The 25,137-nt window shown below is 37.2% G+C and overlaps 1 protein-coding gene and 1 long non-coding RNA gene across 6 annotated transcripts in view; one reads left to right on the top strand and one right to left on the bottom strand.

The window, feature by feature from the left end:
• Positions 1–1,132: 1,132 nt before the first annotated feature.
• NADK (NAD kinase) overlaps positions 1,133–25,137 on the bottom strand; it is a 26,423-nt gene continuing 2,418 nt past the window's right edge. For 2 of the 5 annotated variants that reach the window (XM_035344365.1, XM_035344366.1), the window contains 11 exons: positions 18,491–18,704; positions 13,694–13,777; positions 10,116–10,245; positions 9,797–9,905; positions 9,473–9,558; positions 9,073–9,175; positions 8,089–8,240; positions 7,451–7,550; positions 6,637–6,794; positions 5,453–5,535; positions 1,133–4,437 (listed from right to left, as the gene is read on the bottom strand). In XM_035344365.1, the coding sequence (XP_035200256.1) occupies positions 4,296–4,437; positions 5,453–5,535; positions 6,637–6,794; positions 7,451–7,550; positions 8,089–8,240; positions 9,073–9,175; positions 9,473–9,558; positions 9,797–9,905; positions 10,116–10,245; positions 13,694–13,777; positions 18,491–18,663 (1,320 nt within the window). In that variant the 5' untranslated portion in view covers positions 18,664–18,704 and the 3' untranslated portion in view covers positions 1,133–4,295. Of the gene's footprint in view, positions 4,438–5,452; positions 5,536–6,636; positions 6,795–7,450; positions 7,551–8,088; positions 8,241–9,072; positions 9,176–9,472; positions 9,559–9,796; positions 9,906–10,115; positions 10,246–11,701; positions 12,421–13,693; positions 13,778–16,740; positions 16,983–18,490; positions 18,705–22,998; positions 23,178–25,137 lie in introns of those variants that run through there. The other 3 variants (XM_035344364.1, XM_035344367.1, XM_035344368.1) reach the window with 3 other exon arrangements.
• The window catches only part of LOC118177024, a 2,123-nt gene continuing 313 nt past the window's right edge, over positions 23,328–25,137 (top strand). Inside the window, exons 1-2 of the long non-coding RNA XR_004755637.1 lie at positions 23,328–23,828; positions 24,295–24,386. This is a non-coding gene — a long non-coding RNA (uncharacterized LOC118177024). The remainder of the gene's footprint in view (positions 23,829–24,294; positions 24,387–25,137) is intronic.

Below are 25,137 nucleotides of genomic sequence, written 5' to 3'. Positions count from 1 at the left end.
TGGCCAAAACTATCTGAAGAAAGCAGGTTTGTGCTATGCTCCTTTTGGCTTCATAGCAAGAGGATAGCAGAAATAATTGTATAATTAAAAGGGGAAAAAAAGATGTTATCACATTCAAACACTTATCTCCCCAAAACCAGCACTGTGTTATCATGCCTTGGGAAATTAAGCTTTGTACTTTCACAGAAAAATGTTCTTATTCCTGACAAAGGTCTTGTTAAGTTCCTCTGGAAATCCGTGTGTTCTTTTTTCACAAGGTCTTTACAAATACTGAAGCAGTACTAGACTTAGCTAGCATGCTAATCAGCAAGTTCTAAGTAGATACACACTGCACTGCCAAGAGTGCATTTGTGTTTTGGTTTTTGTTTTTTTCTTAAACTGTTCAATGAAGTCCACATAAGTATCAGAAGAGGACAAGTTCTCTTACATCCCAGTTTCATCAGTGAAGTTAATGCTTGTGGAAGTACTTTCCTCAGCTGCGAAAGACCAGGGTGCTGGGAGGTGCAGATTAAACACTGATTAAACAAAACCTGGTATTGCAGCCGGCTGCTAGAACTGGTTCATGTGGACAGTAAGAAGCACTCATTTTGGCCAAATCAGGACTGGCAGACTGCATATAAATCATCTCAAAAGAATCATCTTACTTGTAAAAGTGAGGGTCCAGTCTTTGACATCACTGTTTCCCTGCTTCTTGCATAGGCCATTGAGTGCCATTGTCACAGACACGCTGGGTTATCACTCTGGCTATGGACAGCAAGAGTTTTTAGCTAGGCAAGCAAGAGAAGATGGAAAACTCTTTCTAAAGCACCTGAAGAAGCAAGTAAACTCCATTTAAAAACAGCTATATTTCCACTTTTGTACCTTCAAAAAACTAGTTAATGTAGCCCAGCTAGCTGAAGGGAAGATTTGTTTCAACTTGCACATTAAATCCAGAAGCTTTTATTTTGACACTTTTGAGAAAAGACTTGTATCAGACATACACAATCACAATACCCTTACATATATTTCTAAAAACCAGCAACTACCATCCCATGAGATAATGCATCAGAAATCCACACTGGATATTCATCTCCCGAGTAAGCAATTGTGTATACCTAAATTGTATAGTCTCAGTCAAATGCTGCTAAACAAATCCAACTTTACAAAAAGATTTTATTGAAAGGATTGAAAAATATTTGATTTCAACAATATTTAAAACAAGTTTTCAAAGCATTAACAATATGTAACAAGATTTTTCCTCTTTCAAAAATTCAGTACACTCTGCTTTATACCATACCACATCGTTTTTAATATCTTAAACTCTCTAGTAGAGACCTTTTTTCTTAACCAATTTCCAACTTTCCATTTTGGCCCTATGTAGACTGGAAAGTGTTTACAGCAGGTACAGTGATATTTCCAACCCTCATATTAAAAAAAAATAAATTCAGCAAAACTCTGTTTTACTAATACAGTTTAAACTAGTTTGATTAAGCTACATCAGCAAAATAAGCTTTGACCTCCAATATAATCCAGTCTGCATTAGAGCTTTTATCATTCAGATGTAGTTTGAACATGTTACCCACACTTCAAGCAGTTAAATATGCAGAAAACTTGAGTTCAGTGCTGATCAAACTTCACTAGCCTGCTTGCGAATTGCTGGTTTGCAGATTAAAGGCCTTGAAAAGAGACTTTGTACAATTCAATAAATTCGTAATGTATTAACACAAGTAATTTGTGCTGCATTTTGATACAAAGCAGCTAGTACAATTATAATCAAAGGAGCTTTTCTGAAGAAAAAGCAAAGGACTAAAGCCATCATATGACTTACTTTCCTGTGGTCAGTGACTGTAGTTCTGTACTAGGCTGAGCAGTGATCCAAATAATATTGTTATCAAGCAGGAAAAGTTGTACAAGCAAAACTGCAGAAGCCTCAAAGCCAGTGATTCAATTGCAGTACGTGATAAATTTAAAGACAACTCCAGCAGATCTAATTTAGAAGAAATAGGTAAGTTTTGTTTACATTTCATGAACTATGCACTCTGCAAATTAAAGTTCTACAATTTATTAAATGATAGTTTTACTACTATAAAAGCATAAATAAAAAGTGCTGAATATAGTTTTATCCTTACAAAAATACTAGATAGATAAGGCTCATTAATTTCACCTCACCTCCATAAAATGATTTCCACTTCCTAGTGTGCCTGGTATTCTGCTTATTTTTCACTAAACAATATATTTATTTAGCCACTATACCCTGTTCCTCTTCTCAATTATTGCATGTTTAAATAAAAGAATAGTTTCAAAGCAAGAAGTTTGATGCTTTTTTCATAGCTCAGAAAGTACACAGCTATTTAATAACTGAATACCCCATCTTAGAAAACCCGTAAGCAGCTTCAAAACAGTGATAAATTAATGCAGATTCAAGTGAAAGATAAATCTCAAAAGCTATCTTGACATTCTCAAGATATCACAAAATTTTTCTGTTTAGACCAAAAGTAAACCAATATTCTATTCTACAAAATTTACAAAATGAATATTTATATTAACACCATTTCATTGTGACTTTTTTTAATCATTAACTAAGAGTTTGCTCCTCTTTTATGGAAAAGTGCTCTCATCTTGATTTAATAAAATTAGACAGACTAGGGCAGCATCCAAAATGGAAGAGACATTATTTAAACCATTAGAGCACAGCACGTTAGGCAGAGTTCAGAAATTAATACATCTCCTGTTACCACTTTGGACCACATAAACAACATAAGACAATCATGAAAAGTTTACAGCTTCTCACTCCACTTTCGAGGAAATCCCACCTTCTTCAGTAAGAAATTATCTCCTCCGCAATTTTATGTCATAGGCTTAAATTTAACTGATAATGTCCACTCCTTCAATGGCCAACACAGCAACACTGAAAATGCTGAAGTTTGGGTAGTATGACCATGAGACTGCACCACAGAGAACATAAATGTAAACATTATTCTTGGGCTTGATTTTTTCAGTTAAAGTACAGTACAAACCCCTTTCTTTTTCCCAAACTATTTTTTTTTTCATAAAAGCACATACAATAAAATATGTACAGAGAAGTTAGAAACATTTGAAAGCATCTTAAAAAAAGTACATGAGACTTAGAATATCTTGAATGTGCTGAAGGCACCATTGCTACTCTAATGGGAATGTGTCCTCTCCTTTACCAGCCTACCAATGCAGTATCCCTTTCGGTACTACTCAGCACCCAGAGCTGGAAGATATCTGTGGAAGTTAAGGGCATTCAGGACACTATTTATTGTCTTCAAGATAATGGTAGCACTATGCAATATAGTAGTAAGTGAAGTCCAGATTCTTCCTGAATACCTGGAGATTTTATTTTTTTTTTACTATATTGTCCCTAACGCTACCATTTGTTCTAGAGAATCAACAAAAATAAAATCAACATTGATGATTCTCACCAAGAGGAACTGCAGAGCTACAAACTAGCTCAGCTGCGAAAATGAAGATCACTGAAATAACCGACCCAGCACAAGCAAATGCTCGTCCATGCCAGCGGAGGATATTTACACAGTGATGACAGCCAAGGGTCAAACACTGTTCAAACAAATGGGCACTGTGTGTGCGTGTGTTATTTAGTTTTCACTAATTCCATCTATTCACAAAAAAACATTTTTCATGAGCGCTATATATCTTATGGAGATATATATGTATACTTTTTAACACTATTTTCATCTATTCATAAAAACAGCTGTGTTCCTTTACAGGTTTTGTCACATTTGCAAGTAAGAAGAAAGTATTTTAAGCTGTCTTGATAGGGAGGTGTTCTGGGGGAGGTGTATTTAAGCTAAAAAAAGAAGTGCTTTATTTTTTTAAAGTAATTTTTTTAGAGCTTTTATATGCATAGAAGTCTTAACAAATGGAATTACATATATAACAAATTGAACAGACTATTTTCATGCCTCTTTTCTACTGCCACTTTTCTATTACGTATCTACATGCAGCCTACCACATTATTGGTAAGTTGTGTTACAATCAAACCTACAGACGTGGTTGTCAATACCAATCTGAAATAACCCATTTTCAGACTGCTCATTTAAAGGAAATTCATCAAACTGGATTACAACAATCAGAACCTCACTTCTTCCATTTCTCTTCCTGCTGGACAGGAAGTAGCACAGTATTTCCAGCCATCAGCAGATCAGACGGATATAAAGTATATCGCTATATATGTGTCTGAGATGGTGACCACACACATTAGCAAAAACTTTAAAAGCATATAAAAGGGATACTGCCACTTTCCATTCCCATGGGTCATTAGATGTAGACTCTCAAAATTCTTCTTCAACAAAGTTATTCTGCTTCTTCCGAACATTCCAGTGTAAACATTCAGCCAAGCTTTCAAACCAGTCGCTCACAGGATCTCGGAAACAGATCGAAGGAAGGGGATAGCAAGAGGTAGTGATGCTAATACTGCAACAACACAGGAATATCCCAGGTCAGTCAACGGCAATAAACAGCAATTCATTTTTTATTTTTACAACTTCTAATCTAGGCAGTGCTAAACTAGGCAGCCTAGCACTGTGTTAAGCCAATTGGGTGAAAGCAATAACCAAGTGTGCAAACACATCTAAACAGAGTGAATAAGAGCTTAAAGCTGCTAACAAAGCAGTGCAGACAGCCATTTTTGATGCAGTAAGAATCTTGAACCCACTCTATGACATCCTGCATTCTTTTGTTGGTCATCACAAACTCAACATTAGGACAAAGGAAAACTTAAGCCACTACCTTGGCCTTGAAATTTCAAGTTTTATCAACGAGAGACATCAAGAAGAAGTCTAGCATACAACAAAGGACCAAATGCCAAATGTGATGCTTGAATCCCTACTAGACTCCTGATCTGACCTATGTACTTTTCAACCTAAGAGGAAATACAACACTTCAAGGCAGTGTCATGCCAGCTATACATTTTCCTTCCCACACCTTGTACAGACCATCGTGAATAGCAAGTCTACCACTCATATCACACGCTTACTTTAAATCACCTCCTCTTGCATAAACCACTGTATTTTGCACATAACTTGCACTCTGCTCACTCAAGGTAATGGTAATGTAAATGGCCACCATCATTGACTAAGTTAACACGGTTTAAATTATATGGCATTTTTCAGAGCCACTGCTTATTTGCAACTCCTGCTAGTTTACATCTTGTTAAACTAAGATCTTCTAGATAAATTTACAGAAAATTCTAAAGACATGTCCATCTTCCTTGGCAAGCATGCAATGTTACATGCTTTTGTCTTAATACTTCGTTTGCTTTCATAGTAAGATCTAAAAGACTCATATGAGTAATAAAGCACAAACTGTGCTAAAAGCTTTTTTCTTCACTGCCAGCAACCCTTTTGACAGTCTGAGTGGAACAAGAAAAGTGCATGGATCAGTATTTTCTAAACTTCTAAAGAGGTACTACAATCAAAATATATTTCACCTGTCTCCATGGCATATTTCCTGTCTCTTCCTTCCATCAAATGAAACCCATGCTGTATTCCTGGCATCCGGGGAGAGCATTATCTGAAAGAGAGAAAAACTAACCTTCAGGTCCCAAACCTGATTTTTCAAGGAGCACAAAACACCTTCTCCATTCTCCCTGAGAGTAAAGAATTTACACCTCAAATTTTACTGTTGCACCAAAATTTGTAAGCTGTCCACTACAGCACTGCAGTAGCATATCACACAAGTTCCAAACATTCATTTCATGTTTGGGATATATACATATTTTTCTATATGCAATAAAAAACCCTCTTTACACCAAGGTTATAAAAACAGAAAGACCTTCCAGCTACAGCCAGTGCATGCCTTAACCCAGTTACATGTGTTGACTTAGCATCAATTTTGAGAAAGAGTATTGAATTAATCAAGAAAAATACATTTCTAATAACTAATGAATCTAAATCTGTCAGAGTTAGGAATTTTTGCTCATATTTAACATGCATTCCTATGAAGAGAAAAGAAGTGAAATTCAAATAAAATATTCAATTTATTTCATAAAACAAGAACATAAACCCCAGTGTACACTTCTTAATCCTAATCGTTCAATATACTTAGAGAGCCCCTATAGCCCTTAAGGATATTAGCTTATCATTACAAGAAGATTGAAAGCTGGAAGGGGTTCTTCCTTACCCATGGGCATTTGTTAAAAATACCCATTAAGTCCATTTTATATTCAGGTTTTACATGCCACTTTTTTTCTGTGCAACAACATTAACAAAATTGACCAGGGAATTACAGATAGTATTACCAGTAATATACTCCAGATCTAGAATATTTGTTGTTTAGCCATGAAAGTGCAATTTTTCATTCCCTTAAACTCTACTGGTTTACATGGGCTTCAGTAGAAATGATTTAAAATTTTCTTTGCCCGAATGTAAACGTACGTCCTCCCATTTTGCAGAAGTTTACACAACTGCAATCCAGTAGAAAGCAGTGTAAAATCTTCTCCAAGTGGGCATATTTTAAACAAAGATACATTCTTCAACCAGACTTGATCTGGTCCTCCTACAAATGAAAGAATGCAGGATACACACAGTAATTCCTAACCTCTTCTGTTTTGGTCAGGTTCACATGGTTATTGTGAAAGTTTTTAACTTAGAAAGAGAAATAATATAAGCTAACCTTGAGTTCCACTCCAGCAGGAACAACAATAGGTCTGAAAGACAATGAGTGAGGGCAGATTGGGGTGATCATTATTGCAGGAACATTCGGATGAATCATAGAAGCTCCTGCAGCAGCTGCATACGCAGTACTACCAGTTGGTGTGGAAACGATGACTCCTGGGGAAGCAGCAAAAATTTCACTTCCTTTAACATTAGAATCAGTGCTGTTATTTAGGAAGAAGACTAAGAAATAGGACCGCTAATGAAAATACAGCGGAGAATAAATCAATTTATTAGGTTTAAATCAATGTATTAGATTACAACTCTTCTGTGAAACACAAGAAGTCGGAAACTCTTCTAATCCTGGCATGGCATTTGTCCTATGCGCTTACATAAATGGTGTAAACTTAGAAATGTGTGTAACCTGGGATTTAGAACAGAGACATTTGTTAGTCTCTAAAGATTAAGAGTTACGGGTTAAGAGCTTCTGTATTTCATCAGTTAGATTTGAGCCCTTCAGCAAATTCCAGATATCCGAGCAAATTTCTACTGAGCCACTTCTTGCCCTTTGCTCTAAAGTAACATACCCAAAGAAGTTGCCACATGCCTCCACAAGCCCATAAACAAACAAAAAAACCCTTACATTTAATGCTTCCTTGATATATACATTCTACAATGAAAAATCTGACCTATTCTTTACACCCTCATGTTTTCTGTCACCAGGAAACTGCAGCTTGAGATTTTGTTTCCATGTGAGAAAAAGCATTCTCCAGTAAAACAGCAGCAGTCTACACATGAACTGACAAGTGATTTAGCTCAAGAAAACGACTCACCATCTCCTTGCACTGTTGTTATCAGGTGTCCATCTAGAAAGACGTCTACATTGGAAAGGTAAGAAGAAGGACCACGATCCACAACAACTTCATTTAGGACCTGCCATGACATCAAGTATCACCAGTCTGCTATAGCCGTTTTGGCAATGGATTACATGACAAGCAGAAATATGTTTTCCAGATCTTTGAAAAATTCTACTGATTTGGTACCTGTCAAACTAGACTCTCTTTACAATTTTGTTTCCTTAAGTGCCAGCTGAAGAGTTTTCATTTATTTGTGTACAAAATGTTAAGAATTAGGATTTATTTCCAAAAGATTGTTACTAGCAATGTGCAGGGCTTTTCTTTTCACTTATAAGGTCTTTGGGAGATCCCATTTTAGAGCTACTCATTTTCAAAATAGATGGAAAATATTAGTACAGGAAACTACAATATTAGCACTTATGGTTGCAGAAAGAAATGAGGTGCAACACTTTCTCATTATGTTGTTGCACATACCGTGCCCTATATCAATATGGATCTGTCCCACACTACTGGGCTCATGTAGTAAATTAACATAATGGGAAAGTGATAATAAAACACATATAAAGCAAATTACAAGGCACTTATTAGTTCCTTTGCTTATTTTGCAGTCTGACCTGATACTGCATAATTTGCTTGCCCACTTCTTTCTCTATATTCGTAGGCACCACTCCATTTTCTTCTATACCATTTTGTACTGTCATCTTCTCTCTGTGCTCTTTTACTACTTTCACTTTCAGCCTGCTTCGCAGAACAAGTGCTGCATTGCCTAGAAGTAAAATATAGGAGAAAGTACAAGAAAGTTATGCTAGTATATTAAAGAAAATTGCAATGACTAGCAACCCGAATGAAATATCATTCATCTATTTCCTGTGCAATGTTCCCAGTTTCATTCACAAGAGAATTGTCTACATTTGGTTAAAGCTCAAAACTGATTTTTAGTAGTAATGAGCAAAAATGAAGTCAAATTTGAACCCCGTCCTTCCTCCCTTTCTTTATAAAGTAAGAAGAATATTTAAGTTCTTTATGGATATGATCAAGATTAGAAAACAATGTTAGGCTCAAGTGATCTACACTGAGACAAAAGCTTAGCTTGAAGAAAATTACTGCATTAGTAACACCTATTAAAAGAACTTTCTAGCAATGTGAGAATTTTATACATCTTTTCAGAAATCTACTTTGGATGCAACTTGAATAACATCCTATTGAAGGAACAAATTATTTCTTTCCACAATTATTTCATACGCCTGACCTTTCATTATCTAATCACTGCACTTCTTAGAGGAACGGACTACCATAGACTTCACAGATACACTCTATTCATAAGTTTAGCTGTCCCTTAATGTATGTTTTGCATCTTCCTCTACTTGCTTACTCGACACAGGATGAAGATATTTCTTAGCCATTTTCATTTACACAACAGTATATAAAGAAGCACTGAGTATGTCAATATAACGTAATACTTTAGTTTGGTATATGTTTCTTGTGACTCAGTCTTATGGGACTACCTAAATGAGTTGGTTAATAAGTTAACCAGTCTTGGAAAAAGCTACAGAAAATGTAACAAAAAGAAACACCACACCTTGTCTCCTTAAATTTACCTTCTATAACCTGAGTGACTTGGGACTGAAAATTCTCAAAATTAAATGGAGTAAGAAATCCAAGGGATCCCAGATGAAAAGCCATAACTGGAGGTACACTACCCTATCAATAAAGAAAAGAATTTAAAAGCTACTGAATAAAAGCAATTCATACTTCAACTAATTGCCTGTAAAATTTTGACTATTGATGTAACTTCAACTGTTCATAATAAAAAACAAAGCTATAATTAAATTAAGCAGCTCATATATGCATTATTTTCAGAAGGTATCAGGTAAAACAGGCTTGGCAGAAAAGAACAAACAAAGGACAAATGCAGTCCTTGATAACAAAGGAGAAAATCTTCAAATACTTCAAAAAAAAAAAAAGAGGCATTTAAGTCTATGTCCAATAAAGACCAACCTGGAAAAGTGAAGAAGCATAAAGTAAGGTCCCATCTCCTCCTAGGCATATGATAAAGTCTATCTGATTGGAGATATCATCGTAATCTAGAAGCAACATTGAAATACAAATTTTGAATTACTTTTTTTCGAAGGTCTTAAATGCCTAACAAATTATGTGCAGCATGACAACATTAATTCATGAACATAAAAAACTAACTAGGATGTGTCAACAACTACTTGCAAGAAACATCTTAACATCACAAACTTAATTCAATGACAAAGGAAATGTTCAGACAAATAAGCACTATGCCCCAGTTTTACTTTCAAGAAGTCATTACCATACCTTCTCTAAAGGTACAAAATTTCTTCTTCACTGGTCCAAAATTATCATCATTAGCTATAGCAGGGTCTTCCAAAACTTTTTTTTCTACGTACACTATCATATTGTTCACCTAAAAAAGGTAAAATGAGCTAGTTAATAACCTCTTAAAGTACTTGCCTCTGTCTATAATCTGCATTGGTTTAAGATGTATGCATAGTAGTTAGAATCTGCATTATACAGTTCTACGCATCCCACATTTAACCAAGTCAGTAGCTGAAAACAGGTTAGAAGTAAAGTTACTTGTTACAGTTTAAAAATAATGGACTTTACGTTTTGTTACCTCAGTAAGATACACACAGAGCTCTTTAAAAGGCTGCAGCAGACTGGCATCACGTATCTTTTTAATAACAAGGACACTCTTGGGAGGTTTGTTCCATGTCAACCGCTGGCTTGCTGGATCCTGAATGTGCCTAAAGAATAGAAAAAGCACAATGTAACATAAATATTTAGGACCGTTAGATTTAATACATCTTTTTAACAGAACAGGTCATTATAAATGAAACAAACAGGTGACTAAAAGCATTGAATAACTGAAAGAAATGGCAGAGAGGCACTGCAATGCCCACAGATTTTCAAAAACATTTTGCCTTGACAACCTTCTGGCCAATTAAGAATATATCCTATCACATGCCATACTGGAACAACAGAAAGAAGGATACAATAGTTTGGAATGATAATGATGCTTTTTTCCCTGCATGAAACCAAGATAAGTCTTGTTATCAAGGCTATTCAAAGACTTGAGAATCTCAAGAACTAAATATATGTACACAACTGTTTTTGTGTTTTTCTAGGGGTAAAAATGAGTTCAGTAACAGAAAATCACGTTGTTCTATAACACATTTAGTTGATGTAGGAATACCCAAATGTAATGTCTTTCTTCATTTGGATTCACTTCTCAGCTACACGATTTCACAGTTGTGTTTTGTGCATTGCAGACATCCCATCTTTTTCCATATGGTGCAGATATAATCCGTAAAGCAAAGCAGATTAGTATATGTGCTGAACAAGCCAAATTTACAGATTTGTATTTAGCATTTTAAGGGTTAAAATAAAACAGATGCTGATGCTGGTAGTGGTATAACCTGTTCCTTTTACTTTCAAGAAAAAAGTAAAATGCTTATATTCTATATAAACGTAACAGTAACTATAGACTAATAGTCTAATACCAACACCCTTTACTAACAAACGCTGCCAACTCTCTCTCTAAATATTACATAACACAGAAGAGTACAAATATGCAGTTATATTCAGGATCACGTAGAGGCTTTCAACATCACATTTATACTTCAGCTCATTGTATTTTACAGTCAAAGGACCACAGAATAGAGGAAAGGTTAGAAGGGACCCTCAATCAACTAACCTGGAGTCTAGCCCAGTCCCCTGACACAGGGCTGGGGAGTTTTGAAAATACTATACTCAGTCAAAAATATCACCCTGAATCTCAGATTATGATGTATTTGGAAGGCTTCTTCTGACTTGACTAAACCAATAGCTAAAAATAAAAATAAACTAAAATAAAACACTGAACTGATCACTGCAACTTCGCTTAGCCCTTTCAAACAGCTGCAAACAAATCAAAGTTGAAGTTTTATATGCTATTTCCAATTTGAAATGTGACTAAAGAAATTAACTTTATTACAGAAAATAGTTATTTTAAATAATTAAATTCCTCAAATCTAAATACTGTTGAAAGGCAAAAGTCATCTGTAGAGAAACCTCCCCCAACGGTATTTCAACATGACCAGGCTACCTTGTAAAGCTGGCAGAGAACTAAAGATTGCAGCATTGCTTTTCACTTAACAAACCTAGAACTAACAGTCTTTATTCAAACCAAAAAGACAGTCTTCCCACTTCAGTCGTACTCACCAGTTCCACGTAGTTCTAAATGAAAAATTATTCATAACATGCTTTAAGATCTTCATTTTTTTTCCTGAAGTCAGGCAAATGCAACAGTTCCAAAAAAAGGCTGAGGCATTTCTCACTTCCTAAGAAACTGCTACTTCAAAAGAAAACATTTTTCCCTGAAGGTTTTTCTTTTCCCCTCAGCTAAATATTTCAACCAGTCCCAATAAAACGTTGTGAGGCTTTACAAAAAATTCCCTTATATAAAGTACATTCAGAAAATATACTTAAAAAAAAATATACAGCCTTCAGAAAGTAGTTTTTTCAACACTAGCATTTAAATAGACAGCAAGACCTTGACTAACTGAAGCCCAAAGATAAAAACTAGGATTTTCTGTTATATCCTCTCCAGTGAAGAGAGTTTCACATTACTAGTGACAATAGAGAAGAAAAAACACAAGCAAAAAGGATATGCTTGTTTTTAGAAGCCACAAGAAACAAGAAGTCACAAAAAAAAATCTTACAAGCAGTAAGAATAGTAATTTGCAATTTGATTGTCAAATAGTCCTTTTCTTTGATGACCCGAGCATGCCCTTATCTCCCCAGCTATTCTGAACGCCACATAAGCAGGCTTTTCCCTGGCAAGTAGCGTGCGTTTAGGATTGCCTACCGCCTCTGTACTCAACTGATCTTGACACTATTATTATATTGTCCAGTGCTGGCTCAGCCCATGGGGAGGAGCATATTCATCAGGATCAGGTGGGTAAACATGCGGGGCAGTATAGCAAGCCACAAACGTTAGAAGAGATGGAAAGAATAAGGAAGTTCAAACTTCTCGCATACTGTGAGATTTCCGCCACACCTGTGCAGGAAAAGTTAAGATACCACCAACCTGCTTAGAGGAAGACCACTATTATTTTAGGTATGGATTTAAGGAAATATTTAATTCAAATACGTTAAGTGTAAAGTCAAAACAATAAAACAGAACTTTTAAAAATGTTTTCATGCCTGCTGAGTAGAAATGAACCCTTACTTTCACACTAAATTTATCAGCAGTCTAAAAAAAACTTGCCTTGATGATACTCAGAAAGTGCTGCAGATCAAACCACTGCCTCAAACGCCTGATACCAAGAGGGAGAGGGTTTTCCTCAGCTGAGATTTCACAGTACACAGAGCAATTCCTCTGTCTTGTGTTGTCCATAAAAAATTTTGTTTTTCTCTCACAGAGAAACCCTTTTCTTTGTGGAATAAGTAAAATGCTACCAACTGCTTCTCTGTACCTTAATTAGATTGCTGTATGGGTGGTTGATACACACGGAGTTTACTGTTGGTTCTGTTGGAGAGGCTTTATTATCATTGCCACTGCTGACCACAAACTAAGGATTGAAGATTATGCAGAACATGTCTAAACAAAATTTGAGTACTTAATACTATTTTCATACCCTATCTTTTTTTTTTTTAAAATGTGAAATGGTTCATTTTCTTTTCAAAATATATACATTGGGTTAAGAGTGAACTCCATTAGTTTAGACAGTGGATTGTGGGCCTCAGAATGAACATCACATGAATTACTAAGGTAAAAGTAAAATTAATTCCATTTTATGTCTGTTATCCTGAGGGAAATATTCCAACTGGTAAGACTACTAAAAGTCCATTTAGAGAAATACTGATTTTATCTTATCATAACATGGAGAAAACACAAAAACAGTGACATTCAGATATATATTTTTTAATATGCAGATCAAGGTAACACATGTTTAATTGGTTTTACTTGAGAATACAATTCAGCAGTGCTGTACGTTCTCAGGCAGACTCTTCAAAGGCTCAGCATGTGATATAAACAGCATGCCAATTTTTGCAATGCACACCCTGGAGCATGGCAATCAAGCAACATAAAAGTCTCTGAACATCAGGTAAAATACAAACAATGCTGATTTGGGGATAAATTGTAGAAAAGTAAACTTATCTGCTTTTGCATAGAATAAGCACAAAACCATTTGTTTGGCAAGTACTTACATAATCGCTTTAGGATTTTGCAGCATACAGGCCTTTGGTCCAAATGTGGTCACTGGGCATGGTCCATGCAAGGAGCGTGTTCTCCTGGACATAAAAAGTTTAGTAGTAAAAGAAACATGATGGCAAAGTAGGTATTATTAGCTCCCCAACCACCAAAACCACATCTTTAAAAGAGTCACGTTAGGCAATGAAGGACAAAGTCCATTTCTTAAACCTACATTTGTGGTTGAGTAGCCAATATAATTTTACACATATTAGCTCACACATTTCAAAGCTAAATTTTAACTCCTGTGCCTACTTCCTTGACAGTGATTTTAATTGAAATCTCACTTTCAGCTTATGCCCTCCTGACATGACTAAACGCTAACCTAAGCAGCAGTACTAGGCACATATTCTTGCATTCATTTAAACTTCACTGTGCACAGAGGAAGCACCACAGCCGCTAACAAGAGATGGCCAAATTTTAAGGTTTTTCCTTTTTTAAGGAAAAAGTGTAAGTCTTGACAAGCAGTTGAAAAGAAATCTTACAACACCAGGACAAGACCTTCAGGTTTTATTGTTGCTGTTCCTCTGTGTGTGTGTCTATCATATCTATGTCCCAGTTGTGTAAGCTTGCTTTTTAGTTTGTATCTTTGTACTTCATAAATTAACAGAGGTCTTTAAATTCTAAGGCATATGGAGATACGTACCTGCTATGTATTAGAACTCAGTTCATTTTATTAGGTACTAGGTTAGGTTACCTGCTCTTATTTATTAAAAAAAAACCACCTACATTTCCTTTTTATTGATCATGTTAGAAACAGTTTCCATTTCTTTCCACCTCCCACAAGGAACACAAGGCTTTTGACTTTTCTAAAATAGGCTATTTAACAGAGGAGTGTTTGTAAAGTTAATTTAATCCCTTGAAAGATAAATGGAAGACATCCTGGCCTGAGATTAACACCTTTTTTTTTTTTTAAAAAAAAAAAAAAAAATCTTAAGAGAAAAAGCAATTCAGGCAGTTCTGCCTTCTACCATTTAGTGCAATGAATGAATTCCACCACATAAAGAAACAGATCACACAGCAACCTCGCAAAGCATACAGCTTGCCACTTCCAAGGCAACTGGAAACACTGATAATAGGATTGACCCTCCACACCTCACTTTCACAAAACTACTTTTAGGTTGCTTGGTAACTTCACCTCTTCCAGTACATAGCAGACTTGCTAACAGTACTACCGCAGTCAGGAAGTGTACCTTGGCCAATCACACAGGAGTGTAAAAGGGCACAGTTTTCCAGCACTCTAAATATTTTACAACTTCCTTAAGCACTGACCCTGAATCAGAAACTCCAGCAATCAGGGAGAGAAGGAAGGACTGGTAAGGTTTCCACTTCACTAACTGACAGATGTCAAGAAGCCTTTTTTCTAGTAGTTTCCATGAACTATGACAGTCTTAATACTGTTAATACTGGTGAAGTAAAACAGAATTACCATGACACTAACAGGATTTCATTACTAAGAGATCTCAAAATAAATTCTAAAGAGGAAAGATGATATAAATCTTTAAGTTTCTTTGCTTACTCCTACATAAATCTAAAAGATATGTTGACATTGAGCCTTCTAAAAATCATTGCCTCCAATCTTCAAACTAAGAATTTTTGGATTAGGTAGAAAAATTCCTAATTTTTCATTTATCCAATTACAGTTAATACAGACTTTGTCTTCCAAGAGATGAGATCTGAAGAGTCATTTATCCTCAAACTTAAATCCCACCCAGAACACAGGATTACTCCTAGCTCTAGGATGAGATTATCTGGAGCAAGTCAGAACTGTTCTGATTTACTCCCCCGCCCATCCCAGCAAATCTGTACATGATGGAGTGTAAAACTAGCTTTCATCATGTAACTGTTGAAATGTTACATAAAAGCTGTTAGAATTATTTAATTAAAAACAAGTGGGAAACATGCCTTTCCTGTGCTTAATTCAATTAACACAGGAACTGGTAACTAACCTATTCTTTGCTAGTAATAAATCATCGCCACACTGCCTTTCATTGTGTATATTGTAAAGGAGCTCAGACCAGCCAGATGACTCACTCATAACACCAAAAAAAAAAAACAACAAACCACAGACATCTACTAAAAATCAAAAATAGATGACAGGTTAAAAAATACATCATTAAGAAATAGCAGCAACATCTCATTTGTTCCATGTCCAAGAAAATATTCTTGTGCAAGATTTGAATACTGACAATTAAAATTTATCTCCTACAACTCATACACAGAGGTGGTACCTAGCTGTTATTCAAATATTTTTTTCCATTTATAAATCTTGGTATGGCAATATTCTTATCTCTCTGGATCAGTTACATGTGTTATAAAGTTTCTTATGTACATTAAAAGAGAAAAATGAGCAAGGACTTGTATTATTATAGATTAATGTGTGTACCAATGCATGTAGGGGAACGGCAAGTCTTTATACATATGTATGAAAAATTACACTTGAGATTAGGTTAACTAGATAATACTCTGGCAACATCTCCTCCCACTCAAGCCTCTCCCAATAACTATCATTTTTACTTTCTTTTAACAGATGTACTTATTTCATGCCACTGCCAGTGACTGGCTAAACTCTCCTACAAGAGAGAAGTATTTACATCTGACCTTTATGACATTCAAACAAAGTTTTCTCTGCAAGCTCTAATTAATAATTTATACAGATTTTGGTTAAGGTTTTGCTTGTTTTTTCAACTTGGCCTTTACTGAGGCTGAGCAGCATTGCACTGGAAATTATATATCTTTTAGAAAGATATATTTGCCCATTCAAAGCAGATAGGCACCTACTTCAGTTGGAATGCTGCACAGCAAACCTGAGATTGCTGTCAGTCTGACATTCTGCAAAATGCCTCGTGACAATTTTACACTAATTTGAGGACAGACAGTTAATGAATGTAGAGCATCTTAATGAAAAAACACTGTAAATAATAACCCTAACTTCTCAGTTCTAAAGATTTAAGTGGAGAAGGAAAACCATGCAAGTTTCTCAGCAGGCTTTTAGTGTACTTACCTGTTGACTATGGTACAGAGCATAGCAGCTAGAGCAGCACAGTCAGAGCACAATCCTTTGTGAACATTTTCCAAAAACATTAAAGTATATGGACTGAACTATGTATGCAAAACAAGTATTTCCAAGTATTAGCCTCTTTAGATGAAAGCCTTTTATTATACCTCCCTTCACCATAAAGCTTCCCCTGGGATCTTCAGGTCTCACCCACATATGCTCTGCTTTGCAACAACAATTCTGCCAGCAAAGCTGTAACTCTAGAGGAGAATTTCATCTGTTGAGCAACACCTCTGTGATTCTGTCCATGCCTCAGTCTTATGTAGGATCACAATATAAGGAAGTTCTGCTACACTTCCCACAAGATCTAGACAGGCTGCTACCACAGCATGCTATTTGATATTCACAATGGGTCCAAAGATCACAAAACTGAAAGATCCGTCCAAGTTGTCCACATGACAAGAGCCTTGAGTCTAGATTAGGAACTTGGCTCAAAGAAAAAATGGGCGTTTCTCACTGTTGTGATACCATCTGCAAGCACCAACCTATTTTGTGCTGTGTCATCTTATCTTAACCATAATTCTCATACAGGTTTTTGATGCACAGCACAACAGTTCCAGCTAGGGCAGTTACAAAAGCTCACAGAAGTCACTGTAGTGTTCATGGATTATTTCTGAGACTACAAACTGCAGATAGCTGCTTTGATAGCCATGCTATTTTGATCACAGGTCTGTTCCTAGTTTAGTCCCCTTTAAATTTCTGATTTCATTTTTAGGCTAACAACCCTTTAAAGTGCATTTTAAATCCCTTAAAAAGCAAGCGGTTGAGCAAGAGGCAAAACTCTGCCAACTAGTCAAAGATCAGGAACTACAAACAAAACTGTTCCTTTGCTGTGACTTGAGCAACTATCAGGCTATAAATTAACATCACTCAGTAAAGATGCATTTGCATTTTATTTCTGGAAGGTACTTAAGGCTTCTGAAGCTGGGTTGAAATATGATGTACTTAAGTATGCAAAGTTCAAGTCTATCCCAAGACCCTGGAAGTTGAGTGTTTAGGCACAAGGGGTTCCTCAAATTTCAAACCATTTTGTGTTTACCTGTTTACAGGCAACAATCTTTTAAGCTCCCATATTTTAAAAACTTCCTTCACCTGGAAATGTACCCATGCTTTCTCAACTAAGTTTCTCCACTAAGAGAGAATTTCAATACATAACACTACAGATAGCAGTTTCATGTGCAGTCTGTCTTCAAAAAAGGATTTCTCATGTTTCATATAGCCATTTCTAAACACAAACACTTCCTTGAATCCAGACTGATGTACTGACTTCAGACAGCATTCAAATGGAAAGCTTTAAGACAACACATTAGCCATTTGCTTCAAGAAGTCATAAACGCACATGCAGAATGTTGCTGAAACATATCTACAAAAAAAGCAGTTTAACATCTACCAAGAAATACTGAACCAGAAGCAAGTTGTGAGAACCAATCAGAGCCTATTCACATGAAAGCCAATTTAGAGATGACCACATACACGGGTACTTCAGAAATTCAAATCCTCTTCACAGCATGGACCGCAACAGCATGGCTCTCTAATCATCTCTCCCCATTTACTAGCACAAAAGAGTATTGTTCTTCCTATCCATCATCAGGTAACACAGCTGCAAGACTATAGTTATATAAAAAAGAGGAGTAAAACTAAAACCTAGGTAATTTTTTTCAAAAAATAGCACAGCAGGAAGAAACAAGAGCCATACCTGAATTCTTTGGTGCTTCCTAGGGCTGGAGAAGCAGACAAGCTTCGTGACTTAGCTCGTCCCCGGCTAGTACTGCTCCACTCCTCATCATCGTGACATGTTGAGCAATGATATGCAGAATCTGCGCTCACATCAGCCTTACCGGTGCACAGTTTTTCTCGATTCACCTCCATACTGGAAGTGGAAGAACCTCAGAGAGGGACAAATTTAATTCCTGTGGAAAAATACAAGGGGAAAGGGGATAGAGAAGGGAGAGAAGAAAAATCTCAGTATTAGCAAGCTAACAGAGCACGTATCAGACACTGAGTTTACACAATTTGGTAGATACTTCTCAAAAGCATCTAGGCAACTGAGAAGTTCTTCAAAATAATCAGAAGACACTGGAAAGAAAAAAGACCAGAATTAAAACTCCTATGTTCCCAGATTTACAGCAGTTTCCATATGAAGCTGTTGAACACTGTTAGTTCAAGACTAGCACGTCTCCAGTTATATCCAGCAAAAATAAATTTTAGAGACTGAAGAGGAAAAAGAGCTCTAACTATTTGCCAGGAATCAAGAACATGGGGATATCTGTGAAGTCACCTACTAAGTGATATATACATCACACAAAACCAGGATAAGCTACAATAGAAAAAATGTCAAAGTAAAAAAAAAAGATAGTAACAATCTTAATAAACCTCACTTCTCAACTAAAATGAGATTAAAACCAAGCTGAGAAGAGAGAAAAAAAAAGAATTCTGACTGAAGTGAACTGAAGTTCTCGAATCATTTGTGACAAACTGAAGAGATGGTCCAAACCAAACAAGATGAAATAAGGACAAATGTGAATTATTTCACTTCCACTAATAATCGGCACAAACGTAAGATAACAAACAGCTGGCTAGGAAGCAATTTTGTAAGAGTAAAAGAGAAATAATTTAAATATCCACTCTTCACAAAAAAGAAAACTCACATTTAAATTTGCATCATTATTTGAACTGAATAGAAGCCTTGTCACAAAACTAGAAAGCAACTTTCAGTGTGTAAAGAAACACTAAAGTGTACACAAGCAGTATCTGAAATAATGAAGTCTAGAGGAACAGTACATTCCTCAACTGATTTCAACACAGGAAAAAATGTTGGCTCATTCAATTTTTGCAGATGTTTCTAAAATGGCATTTAGCACATTGGATGGCCCTCTTACTGTATCCTGTACAGAATGGATCAGGACGTTATTGTAACTGTTAAAACGGACTTGGGCTCTGGAAAATACTCATGGAATGATGAGGCTGTACAGTTAAGAGGATAGCAAATCTCAATAATTTTACAAGTACTATGCTTCACAGCAGAAGTTTTCAACTTTTAGGTAACAAAAACATCAACAAAATGTAGTAATTTATAAGGAATACTGGTTCATTACTCAATTAGAACCACCACCTAACCACATTAGAATCTATTTTGCTCTTACTGTACACATTATGCCTACGCTAAAGAAACATGACTACAAAGAGGTACAATTAGACTCAACCATTAATAATTGATAAGATCCTGTGCTAGTAAAGATATCAATGCTTAGTAATGGGTTACTCATTGCTTAGTATTACCTGTGACCATGACTCAGGAAATACTTGTTACAACACATTTTTGACAGCTGAAATTAGAAGAATGTAGCTCCATTTTTTAGAAAACTTTAATGCTTAAAATATTTTTTTTTTTACCAGCTGATTCATGTGAATAATTCTCTCTGATCATGCAAGTGCAGATGTAAAATATAAAATCCGACTTAAGGGAAGTTAGTTTTATTAGATTTTAATTTGTATTACCTGTAATCACAGCCTCATCAAGTTTCAGTAATACATCCCTGAACCAGGTACAGAAAACAGGTTCGCTTAGCTATCTAAGTTTCAGAAAAGAAGTGACTTTATCAGATAGTCAGTATCTCTGTCTGGAAGGGGTCTTTCAGCATCTGTGTGCACATGAGGAAAGTTCTTACAATGTTTGTTCTTGAAATCATAATGTCAAACTAGCTCACTGTCTGTAATCTCTGAAATAAAAAGTGTCGAATGAGCATTTTATTTATTTTTTTCCCCTGTAGGCTAACTGGATTCTGAATAGTTTTCCCAATCAAATATAGGAAGAATCCAAAATTTTAAGTTCTAAATTTTAATAAAGGGCATTTTATGCATTAGGTTAATGAAAAAGCCACAAAGGAGGTTAGAAAACTTGACACTAATTCACCATCTGTTTGTAGATATTCAAACATGCAATGTACTTATAATTTCCTGTTAAAAAAAAAAAAAGGCACAATAATTTATACTTTAAAATCTAATGATCATTCTTTATAACCAGAAATCATAGCAAGTAGATTACTCTTGTGTTGGATGCATCTATGGCACGGGGTCTGAACAGGCTTCTCAAGCCAGCAGCAGTGAGCAGTCTTTCATCATCCCTTACTTATTCTCAGAGGCACATTCCTTAAAGATACTCATATATCCCTTTATATATATCCCCCCTGCACACACATGCTCAAAAGCCACAATTTTTAGTTATTTCTTAAAAATCTGTACTGAAGATAGACACAAAAAAAATTGACAGTCCAGGACGTGGCACCCATCCTATTCCACAGCATCATCATTAACTAAGAGGTGCAGAGGAAAATAATTTATATCAAAAGTAATAAATGAGGTGTGCTTCCAAGTGACTTTGAGAAATCTTGATCTGACAGATGCTGCCAGCGAAGAAAATCAGATTAGCACAAAACTGGAATAATGACATTGCACAGATCTACTAACTAAATACAGCCTAAGAACTTGATATTCCTCCCATGTAATACTTTCCAATTCAGGATGTTTTAACTACAGCTTACACCATGTACTGTTTAACTAACATCCCCTCACAAGACCTTTATTAAATAAGCAGACCTGACATAAGGACAAAACTATCACTGAACAGCTCCCAGGATTGGATCCAAAAACTTGAAGCGCAAATCAACAAACGAATGAGAAGGCTGTTCTGGTCTAAGTCACACCCAAACTTAAGAAAAACAGAAAAAGAAAAGATTTAGAAGCACAGCATTATAGAATGACGAACAACTGACAAAGATTTAACATTTGAACAATAAAAATCCTGTTACGATGACACATAGTAGCAAGTTGAGTCACCTTGGTCCTAAATAAATAAATATATTATTGTAGCCTATCCCATCTCCAACTTCTCTAGGAATCAGAACTTGACACAGGTTTTGTCAAACCACCTATATATGGAAGGAAGTGCTACCATAACATCCCACAAGTTAAACTATTACTAAGGAATCACACTCCAGCCCTACACTAGGAATTCTAGCTATAAAAGAAGCTTGAAACAATTTTACTAAGCCTTCATACATACGTAAACCACATCCTGGTGGCCTGGAAAGAGTCACATGCACTCATCTTAAAATGCAATATTCACCACTGTTAGATCACTCTGAATACGGCATAAGAACCATACTCTTCTGATGCAAAGAGCTACACAAGGCACTTAAGAGTGCAAATCATCCAGAAATTTAAACCATTCTTTGCATGAGATTGCTTGTCAGCTACTATTTTGTAACAAAGTTTTCCTCTGTGAAATGCATTACCCTAAATCCTCCCAGTGAGAGGATTACTGCAGGGTCCATCCCATCCAAATACACTACTTTTAACATGCCTTTGAGACTGTAGCAATTCTACTGATTTCTTAGGAACTGCATAAGCCTGCCAAAACTCTTTGTTCTGTAACGTGTTATCTATCATCTTTTGTATTACAGCAGAAAGAACAATGTTGTATCCCAAAACCAGTATCAGCTGCCCTGTTGCTACAGACCTCTCAGTGCTTAATCACTTAATTCTGCAGCAGTTTGTGTTATTATTACATTTTACTGAACAAAGCACTCCAATAGAGCTCACATGCACGCGACTCCATCCCCATGGCACTAAACCTCCTCGCACCTAGAAAACTAGAAAAAGGAGGAACATCTCCATCGGGTAGACAAGGCTTTTTTCTTTAAGTTTAGAACTTCGTATCCTAGATGCTGTCCTGTGTGTGAGGAAAAATCTTTGTATCCTAGACACACTATCCTGTGTGAAGAAAGATCTTCATATCCTAGACGCTATCCTGTGTGAAGAAAGATCTTCATATCCTGGACACTATCCTCTGTCTGAAAAAAAAAAAACCATGAATAATATTCCGTACTGAAATCCAGCTGCCTGGAAGCAGCTGAAATTCAGTGGCATCTTTTTGATTACATTCTACCAAAAAAAAAACCTACGCCACACCACAGATAGCATGACCATCACGTGTTAAATACCGGGGAAAACAAGCCTATTCTTTAACCCTTCCCCTCCAGAAACACCACCAGCACACAGCCTCCGTCTGACAGCGCCGAGGCTCGGTCTCCCCGCCGGGAGGTGGCGGCCCCCTCAGCTCCCCGGGCAGCCGTGTCCCCGCACCGCTCGCCCTCCCGCCGGCCCGGCCGCCCCTCAGCGCTCCCTGCCCGGCTCCCCGCTCACCGCGGCTCCCTCAGAGGCCGGCCGGCCGCCCGCGGTGGCTGTGGCGGTGGTTATGGCGCTGCTGCTGGCGGTGGTAGCGGTGGCGGTGCCAGAGCAGGGAGCGGGGCCGGCGGCCCCTGCGCGCCTCCATCGTCCCGTCCCCGCCCAGCGCCTGCGCCGGCCCTGCCACGGCTGCGCATGAGCGGTGCGGCCCAGGGGCAAGTGTAATTAACTGGAGTCAATTTAATTAAGGTGGAGCCGGGCCGGGCCGGGCGGGCCGTGCCCGCAGCTCAGCAGCCCGGCTGAGGGTGTTGTGCCAGTCAGCGGGGTAGCCGTTGGTTTGTGTGGAGAAGGGCCCGTGCGCAAGTTGTTTTCACTAAGCTACAGCGTGCCTGCTTATTGTTTGCAACTAGACATTAGACTTAATTAGGGTTAGTCCCCAGCTAAAGGTTGGGAAAGACAAAAAAGAGCCCAGACCAAACGTCAGGACACGCTGACCGGAGCTGTAGAACAGCTGCTGTGACCAGGCACGGCTTCCCCAAGCAGCCACGGTGCCCTCAGAGGACACCAGCGGCACACGGCGAAGCGTTACACAGCTGTGTCTGCCTGACTACAGCCTTGGCAGGCAGCTCCAAGCTAAATGCACGCACACAGCCCTCTGATCCGTAACACACCTCCTCGCTGCCCGGGCAGGCCTGAGGACAGGCACAGACTTGTGCACGCAGCTGGCCCTGGTCGCTTTGTGCCACACTTCGCACTCCTGCTGCCCTGGCTGCGGCTTGCACGCGTTGTGCTCACACCCACCTGCTGTACGACAGCAGTCGTGGACTTGGACGTTCATCTTTCCATAGGTAACTCATCTCAACAAGAGACAGAAGCTCTTAAAATGCAGAAAACTATTTTCCATTCTGTCCTTGACTCTGGAACTAATTTTTTAGCGATCCTTCACAATTGATAATCAGGTTTTCTAATGCCTAGATTGCATCTTCTACCAATACAATTTTCAAGAGGTCATACACTAGATTGTGCATCAGGGCAAACCTACAGTTCCCAAGTTACGCAGTTTGAGAATGTGTTAGTTTTGGATTTTTTCCTCTTCCTTTATGTATAAATATAGGTTTTCAGGAAAGCAGGGAGTTGCAAAGAAGTGACAGTCAATAAATGAAGAAGCAAACTTGAAAAGGGGGAAGTAGTTGCTACATAAGGGGAAATACCATCGGCAATGTTATATAATTTATATATATATATATATATATATATATATATTTTAAGTAAAGCCAGTGTTCTGAGTCAAACTTGTTTTATTCCTCCTTCTAGACCATACTAACAGCCCAGTCTGCAAGGTGTAAATGAGACAATACACAGTTCTATGAAGTCAACGATAGCTTGGAGACTCACAAGTCTTTCAGGTACTTAAAAGGGATGTTCAAACTGCAAAGGGACAACAGAACATGGCATCAGGAAGGAATATAGCACTAAGTTCCACAAAGTCAAGGCATTTATCTCGAAAGCCACAGTAAAACATGTTCCAGCAAGAGTCATGCTTGGACACAGTGCCTTTGTTAACTATGCCTGTCCATACCCAAAAACCACCTACAAAAGCTAAACAAAGAGCAAATTTTCATTTGAGTTGGCTCTGGGGAGGGATTTTTCCAAATCCATAAAGATGAAAGATAAAAGCACCACTAGAACTGTTTCCCACAAGAATACATATTGGCTGTTATAAAACAAACATTTCAAAGTGGTAATTTTTTTTCTAAGCACAGTTACATCATACAGGTGCGCAACATTTTGCAAGAGGCATGAACTCTGGACTTGATGAACACTTATCCTCATTAACTGATGGAGATCAGATAAGAGTGTAATCAGCTGAGCCTATCCTATTTATAAAAGAGCTACAGTTACAATAGCAGCACCAAGCTGCCCAGGTTCAGCAGTGATCTTGGCAGCTCTACTTGCTGGTCTGGATGCATGTAACAAAGACTGCTAACACCTCTTCCCTTCTATACAGATTGATGTGCCATGAGAAATAGAAGTCTTACGTCACTTTTGAGCATGTTCTGACTAAGGAACATAACCAGAACAGCATAGCTCATTAAGCAGGTTGTGCTTCTGTGAAATGTGTTTATTTGATTCGTGTCAGTATGGAACAATGCTAGG

This window comes from Oxyura jamaicensis, chromosome 21, assembly GCF_011077185.1.
Source record: "Oxyura jamaicensis isolate SHBP4307 breed ruddy duck chromosome 21, BPBGC_Ojam_1.0, whole genome shotgun sequence".
NCBI classification, from domain to species: Eukaryota; Metazoa; Chordata; class Aves; order Anseriformes; family Anatidae; genus Oxyura; species Oxyura jamaicensis.
The sequence above is the reverse complement of the archived record's forward strand: the minus strand, read 5'-3'. Positions and strand labels throughout refer to the sequence as shown.